Here is a 19,196-nt window from a genome sequence, read left to right on the forward strand (position 1 = left end):
TAATGAATTATGGCAAGACAAAAGATCGCTTAAGAAAGGATAATTGCTGTATGCTGAACTCGGGTTGCGCTCATTACTTTTCAACAATGCCGTCTCGCTCTCTTCCTCTCCAGTTGAGGCGGATCTATTCCATTATGAGCCATTTGATGGCAAATTAAAAAGAGTGTGATGGAAACATGCAGAACTGATGAATTTAGACAAGGAGACAAAGTGGAGAACATTTAATAGTTTAATAATAAGCTGCAGTATACATTCAGTGATAATTCCGTTTTTCATGTTGCCAGAAGCTGTTTGGTGAGACCAGCAAAAACATTCAACTACTAGATCTATATCTTTTTCACACGTTGCTGCTGTTTGTACTTCCCACATTATAAAACAAGTATTGCAAAGAAACTGATTTTGCAATTTCTCTCTGTTCCCTGCTATGGCAATTCCACCAAATCTGTTTTTTTTTTTTTTCCTCTTACAGAAAAAAACAAACTTGTTTGGTCGGGCTTGGTACAACGTTCTTAAACGATCTGGAAAAATGGAGGGCTGTACTTGATGATATATAGCAAAGCAAGTCTGTCTCAGAGCATCTGGGTTTGTTTTACATGTAACTTACATCCATTTAGCGCCTCTCAAACACTTCAGAAATGAGTGGAACTGCCTTGAGTGACTTGAAATGGTAGTGTTACTCTTACCCTTACTTGAGTATTAAGATTAAACAACAACCTGTTATCTTGAAAGTTTAATGCTTGTCGCAGTTTTTTGGTTTCTTTTGCTATCTCACTCTAAGCTCATTGTACTGACACACTACTGTTGGTGTTGATTTTTTCTTTTTCTTTTTTGTATTTTTTTTTTTGTCTTTTTCTCATTTTTGCCCACACAGAAACTTGATGGCACAAGAACTGACCAATAAGAAACTCTTTTACAACAAGGTAGACTGCAATAAACAGTTGCCAGGGGTAACACAGTGAACAAAAATTCAAGATCAATTGAAAAAAAAAGAAAGAAAAAGGAATAACAGAGTCAATAAAAAGGGGACAAATAAAGAAAAAAAAAAAGCCAGTTATTTTCAAGTATAACTTACTGATAAAATAACTACACAGCATTAAATATTCTCATTATACATTTTAAATTATTTATAAAATATATTTTGGCATATATGTTTTTTTTTCCTTTTTGTGTTTGTGTACAAACGCTACTGTAGCTTTAGTTGAACACCAATGTTTATTTTTTCAGTTTTTACTTTCGCAACAAAACATTAAAGGGATTGTCACATAACAACAGATTATTAAAAATGATAGTAGTAAACCCTAAACAGAGTTTCACATAGCAAGACGTAAGTGACGACCCCTTCTATCCTAGCCCCATAGTCAAAATCCAAAAAAGTACAAGACCAGAGCACGAAGTTCTAGTAAACTGCGCTCCACTGGCTACAATCAGGAAAGGGCACAGGAGATTTCAAAAGCAACAAGTCTGATGATTTTTTTTCTTCTTTTTATCCGTATATATATATATATATATATATATATATATATATTTATATCTGGCTGTAAGTCTGGGGGATCGGTCTCTCCCTATTCCAGTTTTTCGGTGAGCTTGAGCTGATAGCGCAACTTCATTTAGCTCCATCTGTGATAAAAAATAAGCACTGTAACGACCTCATGGTTTGCTGACATTGGAATGTCTTGAGGGAAACAGAGAAGGGCTGTCTTATCAGACCAGTGAGAAGCCACTGAAATGAAATGAGATCTGCAGGAGTGTTCCTGTGCGCGATCAGTTGGACTGCTTGTGTTAGATGGAAAAAGTCTCGCCATCCGTAGCGTCAGAGAGACCCACGTCCTCTTCAGGAACAGTGAGCGGTTTGGCAGCTGAAGCAAAAACTGCATACCAAAGAAGGCATTAGAAGAAAGTTAAAGTCTCTTTAGAGTCTACAAGGCATGACTGTACTTGGGAGTCACCAGCGGTGCACTGGAAGGTCTTTCTCCTCTAAGGGTAAGACGTGAGGGCAGGGTGGAGCGCGTTGCGCAGCACACAGTAACCAGCCTGTCCACTGCTGACAGACGATTGCGACGAACGTACAAGCGTTGCTGTTACTACCAAGCCACGATGACAGTCTGAGCTCGTAGACACATTTTCAGCTTCGTTTGTTCGGTCTCTGGAGAATACGTTGTGCTGCACATGTGTCTCCCTTCCCCAGGCCCGTTCGGCTCGACGCTTGCAAAAGCACACAAATACACACACACGCACACGTCGACACACACTCGTAGTAGTGTATGCGCTCTGTGTACACGCGGGAGCCGGTTAAAGCACGATGTCCTTCAGCCGCTTGCTGCCGGGGGACTCCTTCTCACGGCCGTCCTGCAGGAGCGTGTTGATCTCCCGCATGGCCGGCTCACTGTCCTTCCCCTCCGGCTGCCGCAGCAGGCTGTGGTTGGCTATGCGCTCTGCGTCCCGGCATTTCAGCGTGTTGTAGGTGGAGGGTGGTTTGGACTGGGGGCTCTTCAGGTGCACTGGGGAGGTGATGGGGCTGACGGCCTCCCGGCCATTTCCGGCCTCGCGCACGGTGCCGTTGGTCTTGGGGCTGCAGACGGCCGGCTCCGCTGTTTGCCGCCTGCCCCTCTGTTCGGCCCGCTCCTCATCCGACCCGTCTTTGCCAAAGGTGGCAAAAGTCCTTTTGATGGTGCCACAGTCCTCGTAGTGAGGTACGTCCACGGTGGTGGCCTCGATGGACAGAGCGATGACGTTGCGGCCGTGTTCGGGAGACTTCGCTCTTGCTGGCATCGGCACCCGGGGCATCCAGCAGCGGTCCGAGTGGCCCAGGATACGACATTCATCTTGGCAGTGGAAACCCTCGGACTGATCTGCACAGAGCGAGAGAGAGAAAGTAAGAGTTAGTTTTGTTGTCTAAATTGTGCCGTTTGCACAGCTTCTGCTTATTTGCGCTTTCCTTCGTGGATTTCAGGCACAGTTTGTTTTGGAGCTTTCATCATTTCAGTACATGTCAGAGCTGGAAATGGGGGAAAAAAGACTGTGGCATGGTGAAGAGCTCCGCTCCGTTTTTACGTAAGCTGGCTCTACTGCTTCAACAAGTTTTAATGCTAGAACTTTCGAGGGCCTTTTAATGAAGCATTTAAAGGGTGCATTGCTAAATCAAAAGTGGATCCCCATCTTGTGAGTAATTGTTTCACTCTGTCGCCAGGCTTGATGAAAGGAGGGTTTAGAAGTGCAATCAGAGATTTCACAGTAAGGGACACTGGCAAAGTAGCCTCATTGTTAAATGCTGAACATTGTGCTACGTCTCTGTCATCTAGCTGGCAGTTCTAAATATGTAATGATGTTTTAAAGCTGTTGTGGAGTTTAAAAAAAAAGAAAGATTTGTCTGAGCCAGTTTTAATACAGATCTGTCCTTTGTTGTGTTGGAGGGAAGGGCTTTCAAGCTGCTTTTTGTATCATTATAACAACAAAAAAGCAGAGCTTTCATTCGCTCAAGTTGAGGAGCTGTCTGCCTCTTTTTCTTTCCTTTTATTTAAAAGAGATGCATCTGTAATAATCAAGGCAGCGCTCTTTTTATTAGCAGTCAGTCCAAAACAGCTTTCTGTGTGAGTCCTTTTGACTCCATACATATTTCATTATTGGCCATCTGGATAGACAAGCACGACAAGGGCACTCTCTCTGCTTAAATGTTTGCTAATATACACAAATGGCATTTGCATAACAAAATCGCTTCTTCAGATTGCTGTTTCCACATGCACCACTCACATATAAAAAATAAAAGCAATTACAAGAATAATTATGGATTCACTGTTATTAAAATTCAGATCAAGAGCGATACTACTAATTATTTTTAATTGTATTGCTGATAAACAATAATTTATTTAGACATCTGAATTCTTATTTGAATGTAGGCAAGATATCATATATATATAAAAAAATCTTAGAATAAATGTTAAAAACTGTTTTTCTTTTTGCTTAGTATTTATATGGACACCGTTAAGCAATTTATTTTTCAAGATTTCTTTAATTAACAGAAAGTTCAAAAGAAAATAAATATGAATCTTTTTATAAAATTGTTAATGTCATTAGTGTCACATTTGATCTGTTGAATGAATGAATGAGGCATTTATATAGCGCTTTATTGTGTATTGCAATACACCCAAAGCGCTTTACAATCATGTGGGGGGGGGGGATCTCTCCTCAACCACCACCAGTGTGCAGCATCCACTTGGATGATGCGACGGCAGCCACAGGACAACGGCACCAGCGCGCTCACCACACACCAGCTACAGGTGGAGAGGAGGGAGCGTCATAGAGCCAATCAAGTGGATGTGGATTATTAGGAAGCCATGATTGACAAGGGCCAGTGGAGGGAATTTGGCCAGGACACCAGGGTTACACCCCTACTCTTTACGATGAGTGTCATGGGATTTTTAATGACCACAGAGAGTCAGGACCTCGGTTTAACATCTCATCCGAAAGATGGTGCTTTTTTTACAGTATAGTGTCCCCGTCACTATACTGGGGCGTTAGGACCCACACAGATTGCAGGGTGAGCACCCCCTGCTGGCCTCATTAACATCTCTTCCAACAGCAACCTAGTTTTCCCTGGAGGTCTCCCATCCAGGTACTGACCAGGCTCAGCCCTGCTTAGCTTCCATGGGCAACCGGTCTTGGGCTGCAGGGTGATATGGCTGTGTTTGCTGAATATATGTTAATTTTAAAACTTTTGAAAACAATAATCAGAAAAACTGTTTTCAACATTTCTAAAAAGAATAAAATGTTTCTTATATACAGTATATGCAATATTGTGTGATAGTCAATAACTGTTATGGTACTATATATGTGTATTCCTTAAGCATGACATTCCAAAGACACATTGATGAATGTTGATATAGAACGTGCAGTATTTGTAAAGCCAGTGGACACCTGTTATTGTTGATTAATTGTTGCCAAATGATTCGTTGCATGACAGGTTCTCACCCCATCAATAAAAATAGTCAGAGAATCCACCAGACAGATGCTTGTTGACACATTTTGTCAGCTCCCCTATTGGTAAATCTGCCCAAGGGTTGAGACCTTGCTACAAATGCTTCGCCCCCAGTGACAGCAAGAGATGGTGGGAAGGATTCACACATTTACATCTGGCACTCCGAGCTTGACGGATCATCCAATTAAAATCACTAATTATCTGCTTTTCCTGCTCTTTCAGGACTCCGAGGGACAACACAGCTTTGGGCCCTGAATCAATATTTAAAGATTGGAGCATTGCTTTCCAAGATCTCTGCTGCCAAATCTGTCACTCTTTTAAAATGTGATCTGATGAGATTGACAGATTACTGACTGAAGTCTGGGGACACTTCAGATCTCCTGCGGCACAAGTGAGAAGATGAGAGCTCCTGTGTGTTTGTATATCCTTGTCTCGGTGCATTACAAGAGAGGTTTGACCCACATATATAGACGGCAGCACCCACATACGCGCATGCTTCCTCATACTGAAACTCAGGCGAGCAGCAGGGAGAATGGAGAAATTAAATTGAAAAAGTAAAAATAAATTGGAAAGTAAAGCTCTGGATCGACTACGGTATCTCAAGTGGCTCAAATTTAGCCCATAATTACCAAGCCCTGTGAACACACACACAAGTCCATATCTTGAAAGGGCTTTTCATCACCAAAAGTCAATGTTATCACCATAGCAACAAGGGTGAGTCTCACCATTATCCACATATACAGCGAGCGACTGCCGAGGACACCACACCTGCCAAGGCGCAGTCTGCCTACCCAGAATTCCTCCTTTCATTTCATAAGAATCCGCTTTTCTACAGAAGCATGGATTTATCTGCATCCTGCGGATCAATAGGAGGCACTTTAACAAGATTCAAATCGTGTTCACCTCTTGAATGGGCAACGCTCAAAAAAAAAAAAAGAGTGCATTTTCCAATTCCCGTGCCTTACGACGAGAGGGACACGTACATACATCGAATGTAGTCGTCTTTTTCAGTCTCGGTCCTTTAGGGTGTCTCCCGTGGAGCGATTCTCTTGTAAATTACATCGGCGTGAAAGCAGAATGCCATTAACAGCTTTCTCACATCCTGTCAGTGGTTTATCCACAAAACTCACAGATGTTTCTCTCAAAGGTCTGTGCTAACCACATAACAAATTGCAGCAAGACATGACAGCCTGTCGACCCCTGACAAAACAAGAATCTCTTCCTATCTTTTTTTGCCCTACGAGAAATGGAAATATAATGCCAACAAATGAAGCAATTAAAGCTTCAATGCAGCTGATCTTTGAGTTGTACAGAAGAGAGCAGTGAAAGGCAGACGGCCCTCCCACAGAGAATGTCTATTGAAAGTCATCAGGAAAATACGCTTGCCAATCAGTTCCGGGAAAAGACTTAAAATACAGTCCAGAGCACTATGTCAGAGGGAACATTTGCTGTCTAGGATTTAAAGCCTACTAATTATGTTCTTGGCTTTGGCTGGAGGCGGAAGCTTCAATGTTTTCTCACTCTTCCACATTTGTAAGTAAAGCGCAGAGTTTATGAAAAATGTCACAGGGATGAAAGTCCCACAGCAGTGCTGACATATCGGAAATATTGGGGTTTCATTTTTGCACCGAGAGGATGAAAGAATGCAGGAGGTGTTTTAAATATGTGTACCGCAATCTGCATTCTGCAAGGCTGAAGAATAATGAATAGTGCCACTTGTGATGCAAAGGCTCTCTTCGTAAAACCCACCACTGCTGTCAGATTGCAGCAGAACAGCATCAGTTTACTTCATGAGAGAGGAGCCCAATCAGATCTGCCCCCAAATGAGGCGGAGAATGAACCTTAGCTCGTTTATTTAGCTCCGGTAACCGCAGGTCAGAGGTCACAGCGAGTCTGAAGGTAGACATGGCAGGTAAAAGATTGCACTTTGCTCTCTAGCCATAACAGGGTAGTGCTCCATTCAGAACTGAATTGAGAATTCCAATTCACTTCCTGAATTTGAACTGATGTAGCAAACAGGATACAGAATTTTCATCTTTAAATTTAAATGAAAACTGAAATTCATTAAAAAAAATATAACTCTAAATTTCTAACTAAAATTTTGGATAGATAGAGTGGAAAGATGGAACACTTCAGTTTCCAAGAATTCATTGCCTTTATTACATTTCTCAGTATGTTTCTCTTCCTGTCACTCCAATTCTAATCCAGCTTCCTGAACTCTAAATTCCGTACAACACTGCTCCATATAGTGGGGTTTTAATTCATTAAAAATGTCTGTTATCATAAATATGGCTAAATGAGCTCAATTTGTGGGTGGGCTGAGTGTTGCATACCCCAAACAAAATGAATGGCTTTTAATTTGGAAAAAAAATTCTGAACATCTTTTGTGTCACTGCCAGACTTTCATCTTGTTTGGAAGCTATTATGCTCCTCCTTGGAAAACGCACTTTCTTTCCTCTCCAAAAATACAGGCACGAGTGCTGGAGGTCTGCAGTGTTGATGTAATGCGGGAGAGGGCCTGAGAAAATGCCGCTAATGTACCTGTTTAAATAGGCTCGGGCTCAGAGAGTATATGAGGGAGAGTAGGCATACTCACATCCTCTCAAACACACTCTGGGGATGTAATTGCAACCACAGGGCCCTGCAGTTTTCACAGTGACACTATTCAGTCACTTTGGATTTACGGGCTCAGGGAAAGAATGTCATTTCTTTGAGGAACAAGGTGAAACAGCCGAAGAAACAAGCAAGACGTTCCTAATCAATCAAACCGTTCTGAGCTACACAATGATGCATCGGTTTAAAGATTAACTATATTAAACGTGAACGTGTTTTGATGCGGTTTTGAGCGTAAAGATTGTATAAATCATATTTAGACACATTCTGCCTCAAAAAGCATATTTTTCTTCTTGTTTGTCTCTCTGTATTGTTGTTCCGTGCAGACTGATGAAACAATACAGCTGCAGCCGGCTCCTGTGAGAAATAATATGCTGGAGTGAGAGGCCAGACATCAGTTTGGTCCTCACTTTATTTATTTCTTCTCACTGCAGGTGGGGCAAACACTGGTATGGCATGAGAGAATATAAGTGTGATAATAATAATAATAATAATAATATATTCATTTATTTATTTATTAATCCTATCATTTTTGTTTATTAATAATTAAACTGATTTCCAATCAGTCATTAGAAAGCATAATAAACAGAAACAATGTAAAATTCTGTACTTTATTTATTTTATTCATTTATTTGAATTGTGACTATTTATTGTTATTAATAATAGTAATAAATAAATTATTTAATTATATTAATTATAAAACTGATCTCCAAACACACTTAATAATGGAAGAATTATTATTATTATTATTATTGTTTATTATCATTATCATTATCATTGTATTATTATTATTATCTATCTATCTATTTTATTATTTAGTTAGTATCTCTGGACCTTGCTGCTTGCCTATTCTTTGTAATAGATGAACCATTAAACCGTATGCCAGGTTTATTTGGATATATAAGATTTGAATAAATGTTTTGCAAGCATCGTTCATCTCATTTACATCATTCATTGCAGGCAGAGGAAGTGGCCGGGAGGTCCTGGGCGGCTTTGCGGCGCGTCGGTCCAGGACGGGGGTCATGTTGGGAACCTTGTCTCCACTCTAACACTATCGCAAGCTGCCATGCACAGGCTCCAACAAGCCAGGCAGACGCTGGGGGCTTCCCACGAGGGAGAGTCCAAGTGCTGCTGTCATCCCAGCCAGGCAATTCAGTCTGTGCACCATAAATCAGCCGCGAGCCCTCAGCCCTGCGGGACCACAAGATGGAGTGTGATGGTCTTGTTTTTACAAACAGTGGAGGAGGATGCGTCACTGAGCCACGAAGACGGCACTCGGTGCAGAGACCTTGCCATCTAGAGCAGCTCTCCAGTATTCTCACTCCATCTGCTCGCTCCCTGTCTTCCTCTTTTTTTTTCTCCCTCCCTCTTTCACACCATTCGGAAAATGAGTCTGTTTCTGTCTTACCCCTGTACATCTGCTTCTCTCTGTCTTCTCCCCTCAATTCTGCGACTCTTTCAGGAAAGTGACCTTGACATCCTCAGTCTTCCTTTGGCTCGGATATTAATTATTGAGGATATTATACTCGCTGCTTAGCCTTGTTAAGGACTGTCACACGGATGGCAAATCAAGGGTTCCCTGTGCCTGCTTCTGTGTCTTAACATTAGTACCAGTCAATTTATCAGGAAGTAAATCAGGGTCTGGTCTGTCCTGCTCTGGTAAGTGTGTCTGACAGCCAGTCTCCTCAGTGAAGCCATCTGCAGTCCTTTAGTCTCAAACGCACACTGACAGCTCAACTTATATCTGTGGTTTACCACCGCACCCTTCTTTTTCGACCGCTGCCTTTGTGTGAATTAGTGCCACAGCTCCAAAATATGTCTCCCCGCCTCTCCTCCCGCCCCATCAGACCCTCTGTGGCTGGTCCTAGTTAAAGAATGAATTTCTAAACTGGTGCTGACAAACAATGCGGTAGCCATAGATTGGTACAAACAGTATCTGCTTAACAGCTGTGTAACTGCATGAGGGGAAAAGACATTGTGATGCTGTATTATGAATCACTTTGAAGCAAAAATGAGCTGCTTTATGTTGGGGAAGAGGAGGGTGGAGGCTAGCAAATGGACTGCTTGATGTTGTGGTAATGAGCTGAGCATGTGCTTCACACAGGTAGAATCTATTTCTTTACTTTATGGTGAGGGACGTTTTAGTAGCATTATTTGTTTACAACAGCATTATGGCGTAATTGTTACAAATGCATTTTATATACAGCTATATGTTGTGATCCATTGCTTGCCAAGGTTTACCTAAACTCGGTCAGGGGATTTCAAGCTTTTTGATACCATAGACCACCATATATTGCGATCTGCTATCAAGAGGGCCCTTCCTAAAATTATTATATTTATAATAAAATATAGTATAATATAATAAAGGTAGCTATATATTTTCAGAAGAATAATTTATCAATAGAATTAAAAAAAAAAATTAATTCATGGTTTCAGACCAGTTCGAAACACTAATACTGTTAAATCATGTACTTTATTTATTAATTCATTTAATAATAATAATAATAATGATGATGATGATAATGATAATAATAATAATAATAATAAATATTATTATTATATATTTTTATAATAATTTTTTTTTAGGACCTTTCTGCTTATCAACACTTTTAACAGCTACTGAATTACATGACTGTTTATTTGTTTATGCTAACAAGTATTATTCTTTTTAATTTATTTATTTTTCCAAGCTACCGAATTGCATGAGAAAATTTTAAAGCTGAAGGTATTAGCATGCGATGACATGGAGACATTTTGTGCATAAGGCATCTTAAGCATAGTTTAGTCATGACTGCCTGCACTGATTTAATTTAACCACTGAAATTAAAAGGTTGATTATGAAGGATGAATGCTTTCCATGGTAACTTCCACAATCTTTCTGCTCTTTATTATATAGAAAGCCAAAGCTTCAGAGCCACTATGTGGAGCTGAACTGAGCTGAAGGGTTAGAGTCTCTTGAGGAAGGCCAGAGACTGACGTCATCTCCCTGTTGCCGTGCCACTGCACCCTTAAAGCTCTCCACTGAATAGTGTCATGGCCTGAGAAGTAGATAGCATGCTAACACAGGGTCAAGCGACCTCTTAGACTCAGGCCACTGATATAAAACATGGGGAGATATTTGACAGAAAACAAGATTTTATGTCTGTGGGTTTGGAAATTACAGATTAGCTCATTAGTTCTGGATAAGCACAGAGAAGGCCATTGTAGTGGTACTCAGCCACCGAGTTCTCGATAATGGCGACCCCAAAATTAACCCGACTCATAGATCTGGCACCCACTGAGGCACGCACACCAAGGCAGCCAGTCACAATAGCCAGCTCTTTTTTTCCAAAAGGATTGGTTTGTAGAGGACATCTTTAAATACTCTTACAAATGCTGCATTCTGTGTTTAAGCTTGACCGAGCAATGTAGCTAATTTACTCAGAAACCCTTGAGTCTGAGAAGAGCAAGAGGGACAAAGCAGACAGTAAATTACATCTGTAAGGGGATGGGCTGGGCTTTGGGGGTTGAGGGTTTGGATTGGTGGGGAGGGGGGAGTGGAACGGAGGATGCAAACTCACTGGCTGCAGTGAATTAAATCATCTGCGAGAAGCACATTGCCGAAGTCAGTGAACCCCTCTGAAATCTGCAGGCCGGTCTCTTTACTTGAAGCAAGCCTATGAGATATTCTTCTATTAGGGCTTTATTTGCTATTCATAAAGCATCCAGCCTAGAGAATGTAACTGGCTTCAGGGCAGGGGTGGCAAAAATAGATTTGTGGGTGGATGAATGTACAGTTTTTCTTCTGTTTACTTTGTCTCTTGACCTTCCTTCTTTTAAATTCTTTTATTCAATTAATGCTTGCATAAAATTTGAGTTTAGAAAAAGATGAAAGAGAAATTCATTATAATTTGCCATTTTCATTCAGACAAATGTAAAAGATTATTACAGTTTAAAATAACTGATTTCTATTTCACTATATTTTAAACTTGTAAAAAAAAGAAAAAAAAATTAAATATCTCCACTGTCACTTTTGATCAATTAAATGCATCCTTGCTGAATAAAAGTGTTAAAGTATCTTTCTAACCCCAAACTTTTGAACGGTAGTGATTCACGGACTGACCAAATCAGGAGTGGCTATTTAAAGCCCAAAAGAAGAGTTAACTTCCTCTCCCACAGACTGCTATTGCTTCATCTTCCTCCCATTGTGCTATTGAAATGATTTTAGGTTGTTTTTAAGCATCTTGTTTTATTCAGTGGGAATAAAGCCGATGCCCTGTTCCTGTCAAGCTAAGACTGACACAAACGCACCTGGACACAATGCAACCTGAGTGCCTAAAATCAATGTGTCTTCTCTTCAACAGCTGGGCCCAAATGCGTCAGCTGAATACTAATATCTCCAGACTGTCATTCCCTGTGAGACTCGTGCGAACGGCCTGCTTGCATAGACTCTGTTACATAATTAATGCAGTGTGCCTTCTCATTCAGACATGTTCACTGTGTCAGTCTTGGCTATGCGTTTTATATTCTGTTTTATCTTGTTTTTCAAGCTGGCCTATCTCATTCACTTTCTTTCATTCTTTTGTCTTTCTCTTCTGTCTCTCACTCTCTTCTTCATGCCCATGTCTGCGTCTTTCTCCTACTTTCTTTTAACTGACTCCCTCATTATTTCCCACATGCCCCTTCTGTCTCTCTCCTTCTTTCACATTCTTTCACATTCTGCATACAGTCTTTTCAGGGAGACTGTATGCAGTCTGACTGCTTGTTAGCGTCCCATTCATCTTTATTTTTCAGAGTTGATTTACCTTCGCATATAAAGACGGTTGGAAAAGTGCTACCTGTAACAGAAGAACCACCTCCCATCATATCGTCATTGCCCGGCATGACAGGAGCTGGCAGCCAATAGGAGGAGCCCTGCTGGCTCACCTGATGCTTATAGGTACACTATAGCCATGCAAGTCGGTGACCGTCTGGCCTCTCACCAGGGACGCCACACCCCGATTTGTTTTCACAGCCCTATGGACACTTACAGTCTCCCTTTTTTTGTATTTCAATAGTCTCCACATGCCCAAAAACAGCAGCTCTTGCCAGCCACTGCAAAACGTGGTGTAGTACTGAGCAAAATTGACAGGCGGATGGCCAGCTGAAATGGCAGCTGACCTTGCCTTGAATCGCATTCAGGCGGTGGGGAGGGGACATATGTTATTGCTCATCTATATGCTGCAAAGCTTACCTTAAAGAAAGCATGAGTCATGCAGTGAGCAGAGACTCAGCAGTGGGGCGTATTCCTCAGTGAAAACCCTGAGATCACAAACAAGAAGAAAAACAGCATAGACGAATGTCAGACTCGAGTTGAGTCAAAGGAAGTTAGTGGGTCATTGGCGATGGAAGGCACCCGGTTGTGCCAGAGGGGTGGGTGGGATTGCGAAAGGCACAATGTGGGCAGTGTTGCTGTGGCTGAAGTTAATTGGATTTCCCTGGTGCCCACTCCTGGCCACATGCAGGGCCGTGACATTAAATGCCCTTATCCATGACAGAAGAATAAGACAGAGTACAGAGAAGGCACTCGTCTTAAGAAGCCCTACTGATGGTCCCCAGTCACCTATCATGCTCTTTCACAATTCCAGCTCAACTGGGGCGATGCTGGACTGCAGGGGTGAGCAGCTTGGATTTATGCTATAAGAAGTGTCTGCAGAAAGTATTAATGCACTTGAATCACACTTACAGTAAAAATATATGAATTCTGTTCAAGAATATTAGAATATTTGTCTGCAAACAAATGATGCTAACAGAACTACTTTTCCCAACCACTTTTTCCATTTTTATAAATGCAGCATTGGTGAGCATAGCATACGTTTTTCAAAACCATCATCTTACCCACCCCAAACTTAGAGAATGAAGTTAGTTGCCATTATTACATTTTTTGTTCCCATCTACACATTTTTTAATTCTGGTTTTCTGTATTTCACAACAGGGTAGCATTCTTCAGGATCAGGAGCGAAGCCTACGAGAGGAGTTCGACATGGGAGCTAATGATCCTGAGATAAAATGAGACATCTATCACCAATGAGGATCATGTAAGTGACAGCTCAGATTAGGATGGTGACATATTAGAACTTTGTGATGTTAATGTGACAGAAATAATGGGTAAGATTGCATAATATCCTTTAACATGGGAATATCCTTTAACAAAAGGGTCTGAGCCCCTGCTGCGATGTTTAGCCCATTTGATTGTGTTGATCTCCAGTCTTGCAGTGCAGCAGCCCATTCCAGCCTACTCTTTAATGGATAGTGCATGAGAGCAGGGGAGCATCATTAAAAAACCCATTTTGAGGCCTCCTTGTCTCCCATTAAACTTAACAGCCAGCCTCCCCCATTACTTTTTATCCTCCTTTTTAAGGGGTTGGGGGGCAAGAGCCCTAAAACCATGAAGGTTAATTGGCTACCAAGAGGATAGAGTGATTGAGTTCAATCTCCACTTTTTGGAAGCCTTGAAAACAGACCATAGAGGTGGCATGGAGGAAAACAAAGTATGTTGCAGTGACACACTCAGAATGCACATCACATTTTTTTTCCTCTGAGGAAAACGGCTGCTTAAGCTCTGGGGAGAGCTGACCGCTTTGAAAGGAAAAAAGGAGGGTATTTGCACGTAAAAGGTTTGCTGAGGTTTTCCGCGTTGTGAAGCTGACTTTATACAGAGATGAAGCCTTTGGGCAAGGTGGGGTGGGTCCCAGGGTTTGTGGCCGTAACTGATCTCACTCACCAGTTCCTGCCTTTAATCTTTCATCAATAGCTGATAATCTGCCCAGCTGAAGTCATTTCTATGCAGGAGGAAACTAAACTGAATTTTAACCCACTGAGATCATCTGCAATGGGCTGAGGGAGGATGCAGTGAGGACAGAAGGATGAAGGGGTGAGGAGATGAAGGCATGCCTGTGAACTCTGTCAGTCGTTGGCTGTTTGATGGTACGTGTGTGTATGCATTTCAGCCCATCATTTCATGTTTACACCAGGGCAAATTAATATACATCAGAGTGGCAGGATACAGAAAGGCCAGCTGCCCAGGGTTTTAACCTTTTCGTAATGGCTGTAATTACTTCAGATGAGCAGGAGGCGTCATTTTACTGTTACGATTCAGGAAAAGTCGTAATAAGGGAGAAATGGAATTCCATAATGGGCTGTATGACGACAAAACCGGAAATCTAGCAGGGAAAGGGAATGGTGTAGAGCTTCTCTGCACTCAGATGCATGCTGCGTTATTATAAAGGGGGTTAAAAGAGAAATTCTCGCACTGCCGCAGTGACAGAGCAGCCGGTTCTCGCTTGTATTTTCCCTCTATCTTTTTCTCCTCTCTTTTTTTTCTCTCTCTCTCGTTCACTCACACCCCCTCTCTCTTTTCTACCCAGCTGCAGTGATAAATGTCTCTTTGTATTCTGGACAGAAAACTGCCGGGTACAATGTACTTGTCAGAAGACAGCTGATTTTTTTTTTTTTTCCTTCACCGCTGCAGAGTTTATTCGTAATCTTTCTTTGAGTGAGCGAACCCCGACGATCCAAGAAACCAAATGCAATACACAATTGACATCTGCTAAAGTAAATAAGGTGTGCAGCATATTATCGTGTTTGCATGAGTGTGGGTGTGTTTTGTGAGTGCAGTCCGCTCTTTAAATCAGTATGCATTTTGGTGGACACGCATGTAGTTTTGTTCGTAAGCATGGATCAGGAATGTTGAGTTTTAGTGAAGCGAGCTGAGCTATTCTAATGGGAGTTAATGGAGTTGAGTGGGGCTTGCTGTGGGTGCTGTGGGCTTCATGCCAGCAGGGATCTCTCATCCTACCGTCTATTAAACCGCCTGCCTACCGATCGCGGCTCACTTTTTTGGCAGCACTTGCCACACAATCCCGTTAAACAGAGAGCGGCTGTGAGGATGAGGGTCTGGTTCAGCTCAGCATCGGCACTGATGAGATTTCGCTGATTGGATAAATTTCCTCGTTCTCTGTGTGTGATCTGAAATTTACGTGACCCCTACAAGGCTCAAAAATATATATACAGTGGGTACGGAAAGTATTCAGACCCCCTTAAATTTTTCACTCTTTGTTATATTGCAGCCATTTACTAAAATCATTTAAGTTCTTTTTTTTTTCCTCATTAATGTACACACAGCACCCCATATTGACAGAAAAACACAGAATTGTTGACATTTTTGCAGATTTATTAAAAAAGAAAAACTGAAATATCACATGGTCCTAAGTATTCAGACCCTTTGCTCGGTATTTAGTAGAAGCACCCTTTTGATCTAATACAGCCATGAGTCTTTTTAGGAAAGATGCAAAAAGTTTTTCACACCTGGATTTGGGGATCCTCTGCCATTCCTCCTTGCAGATCCTCTCCAGTTCTGTCAGGTTGGATGGTAAACGTTGGTGGACAGCCATTTTTAGGTCTCTCCAGAGATGCTCAATTGGGTTTAAGTCAGGGCTCTGGCTGGGCCATTCAAGAACAGTCACGGAGTTGTTGTGAAGCCACTCCTTCGTTATTTTAGCTGTGTGCTTAGGGTCATTGTCAGTGGCGGTTCTACATTGAATTACTCCCCGGGCGAGACCCCCTCTGAGCGCCCCCATTCGAGAAAAAAAAATGTGTAGGTTTTTTTGCTAAAAAATTTTGCACAAACAGTTTTACTATAACAATATAAGTGTAAGACAAGCTTATATTTCTCAATTGCACAAATCCTTCAACATGAAAAACACAATTCTGTACAAAACAGTATAAGTTATCAGAACTTAAATAAATATACTCTATATACATAATAAACACTCTGTGTTTATTTGGCACTCGACAATCAACAGATTTCCCATCCCCCAACACTGTCACTCACGACCAGAAGTCAAGACTAAACCACAAAGTGAAAATAGCAGTATTCTTTAGTGATATGTTATTTACACAGTGCAAATAGCTTTAGATTCTATTTATTCTATGTTAAAATAAAATAAAAACATGGCGAAAAACATTATTAGAGAAAACATTACTTATTGCAAAAATAGTGGTAATTATCTGCACTTCTGCATTGTAATACATTATAAAATAGTATGCAATAACTTATTGAGTGTAATTTTTAAATTTTATTTCTAATTATTAAATGGATGCCACCTTATTGGGACAAAAGCCCTCTCTACACCTACCCTAACCCTACCCGATACTTTATGTTCAACTCTTTGATTATTTCCTTCATTTTTATTAAAAAATAAATGCTTTTCTGATGTGATGTGATTTGAAATTTAAAAAGGGAGAAAAAAAGTTCGCCAAAAGGCAGACTCGAACCCTAAGTGTAACGCAAATTTTACCATCTGCACCACTGAATCTGACAGCTAGTAACCGTCTTTTGCATATTTGACTATCCCAATCATACATTTGTGGGTGGAGTTAATCTAAATAGCCTCTGCCAGCAACATAGCTATTTGCACTTAAATAGACACTCCGATTTTTTTTTTTTTTTATATTCCCAACAATTAAACAGTTGCCCACATGAAAAAAACACTTCCCGCACCCCTGGGTGTGACTGACTTTAGCCCACTTGTCCCACTAATTTGGGAGAGGTGAACTGTCCCCCGCGGCCGCACCCCCCTCCCCTTTCCACTTCTCACACAGCTTCTGTGCTCGGTACCTTCTCAACAAGCAGGGCCGCCAATTTGCCAATTCCCCGCACAGTTATATGATAGATAATATGATAGATAATAGAAAACCGCTTAGCGTCGCAGATGATTTATTTTTTTCCAAGTGCTTGTGCCGCCCCCCACGTGTCATGAAAAAATGCCGCCCCGGGCGGCTGCCCCGTTCGCCCATGCCTAAAACCGCCACTGGTCATTGTCTTGTTGGAAGGTAAACCTTCGGCCCAGTCTGAGGTCCTGAGCACTCTGGAGAAGGTTTTCGTCCAGGATATCCCTGTACTTGGCCGCATTCATCTTTCCCTCGATTGCAACCAGTCGTCCTGTCCCTGCAGCTGAAAAACACCCCCACAGCATGATGCTGCCACCACCATGCTTCACTGTTGGGACTGTATTGGACAGGTGATGAGCAGTGCCTGGTTTTCTCCACACATACCGCTTAGAATTAAGGCCAAAAAGTTATATCTTGATCAGAAGAAATGGACAGCACCTGAGTTAAATATATGAGTGTCACAGCAAAGGGTCTGAATACTTAGGACCATGTGATATTTCAGTTTTTCTTTTTTAATAAATCTGCAAAAATGTCAACAATTCTGTGTTTTTCTGTCAATATGGGGTGCTGTGTGTACATTAATGAAGAAAAAAATGAACTTAAATGATTTTAGCAAATGGCTGCAATATAACAAAGAGTGAAAAATTTAAGGGGGTCTGAATACTTTCCGTACCCACTGTATATATTTATTTATTTTATTATTTTTCTTCTGCTGGCCCTGCAAATATTTCCATTGACTCCAAAACAAAAGAATGATTGATTTTTTTTTTTAATTTGCAACAACCTGGATATGTCTACAGTGTAATATAACTGCATACATTCATAAACACACTTTTGCTGAAAATGATGGGATGAAATAAAAAAAATATTAAGAAGGAAATTTGACAAAACCAAAATCTGTGAGGGCAATCTATAGATGACATTATCTTGACAACATGTCAGCGGAATATTGAAGCCCATTTCCACCACTTGAATATGGAATAAAATAAAATCATGGTTTGATAAATCAAAACTAAGTCAATTATGAGATGAAAAGCGAAATTATAAATGTAAATTATGACAAATTCATAATGCTGACTTGTGAATTTTTTGTAATAATTATAACTTTTTGCCAAATTTGTCTTGTCTCAATTTTGATTCATATTTCTGACTTGTCATAATTATGATTTATCATTATTTACTTGTATCTCATAATTTTGACATTTTATTTCATAATCGACATAGAATGTCAGAATTTTGACTTCAAAATGATCATTTTGACTTACCAAAGCATTTTTTTTTTTATGTTGTGGAAAAGGGCTTCCATAGTATAATTTCCAACAACAAAATGCGTGAAACCAAAATGTGAAAACCAAATGTTTACATTTCCAAGGCATGAAGATAGATATAAACGATCAGTGAATGTAAACTTCCCAGTGGCAGGGCGGCACTTATCCAACAGGGCAAGTGACAATTTTGTCAACTGGCCCAGAAATCTCTCGCACTGATCAGCGGACCATCCTAATTGTTGAGCAATGCTCTGCTCCACCTGGCTAGAAGTATCTGGGGCAGGATGCAAGAAATGCTTACTTGGAAACCTGGGCTCCCCAGTAGCAGTTGTTACAATGAGCCCATTACGCATGGAGAAGGTGCAAGAGCCCTCCACTGGGATGGACTTTGTCTCACCTCACTATTAGTTATGTTCTGGTTAGAGCACAGCTGGGGATGCGGTGTGGTTAGCTTCATTTTACCTTCTGCACCCTAGTGGATGCTTTGCCCCTGGGCTTTGTTACCTGTGGATTTCCATGAGTGCGAGAGAGAGAAAGTAATGTGGGTTTGGATGAGGGCCACGAGTCAGGAAGGGCCAGGAGGGTGCGGAGCAGATGGACATGAGGATGAAAGGTGGGTGGGAAAGAAATTCAGGGTAGTTAAAGACAACTCT

General features: G+C 41.1%; 1 protein-coding gene across 4 annotated transcripts in view; it reads right to left on the reverse strand.

Annotated features, from left to right (window-relative positions):
- Window positions 1–216: 216 nt before the first annotated feature.
- pcdh19 (protocadherin 19) overlaps window positions 217–19,196 on the reverse strand; it is a 56,090-nt gene continuing 37,110 nt past the window's right edge. For all 4 annotated transcript variants that reach the window (XM_058798407.1, XM_058798405.1, XM_058798406.1 and 1 more), the window contains exon 5: window positions 217–2,849. In XM_058798407.1, the coding sequence (XP_058654390.1) occupies window positions 2,290–2,849 (560 nt within the window). In that variant the 3' untranslated portion in view covers window positions 217–2,289. The remainder of the gene's footprint in view (window positions 2,850–19,196) is intronic.

The sequence above is a fragment of the Onychostoma macrolepis genome, chromosome 14, assembly GCF_012432095.1.
Source record: "Onychostoma macrolepis isolate SWU-2019 chromosome 14, ASM1243209v1, whole genome shotgun sequence".
Classification (NCBI taxonomy): domain Eukaryota; kingdom Metazoa; phylum Chordata; class Actinopteri; order Cypriniformes; family Cyprinidae; genus Onychostoma; species Onychostoma macrolepis.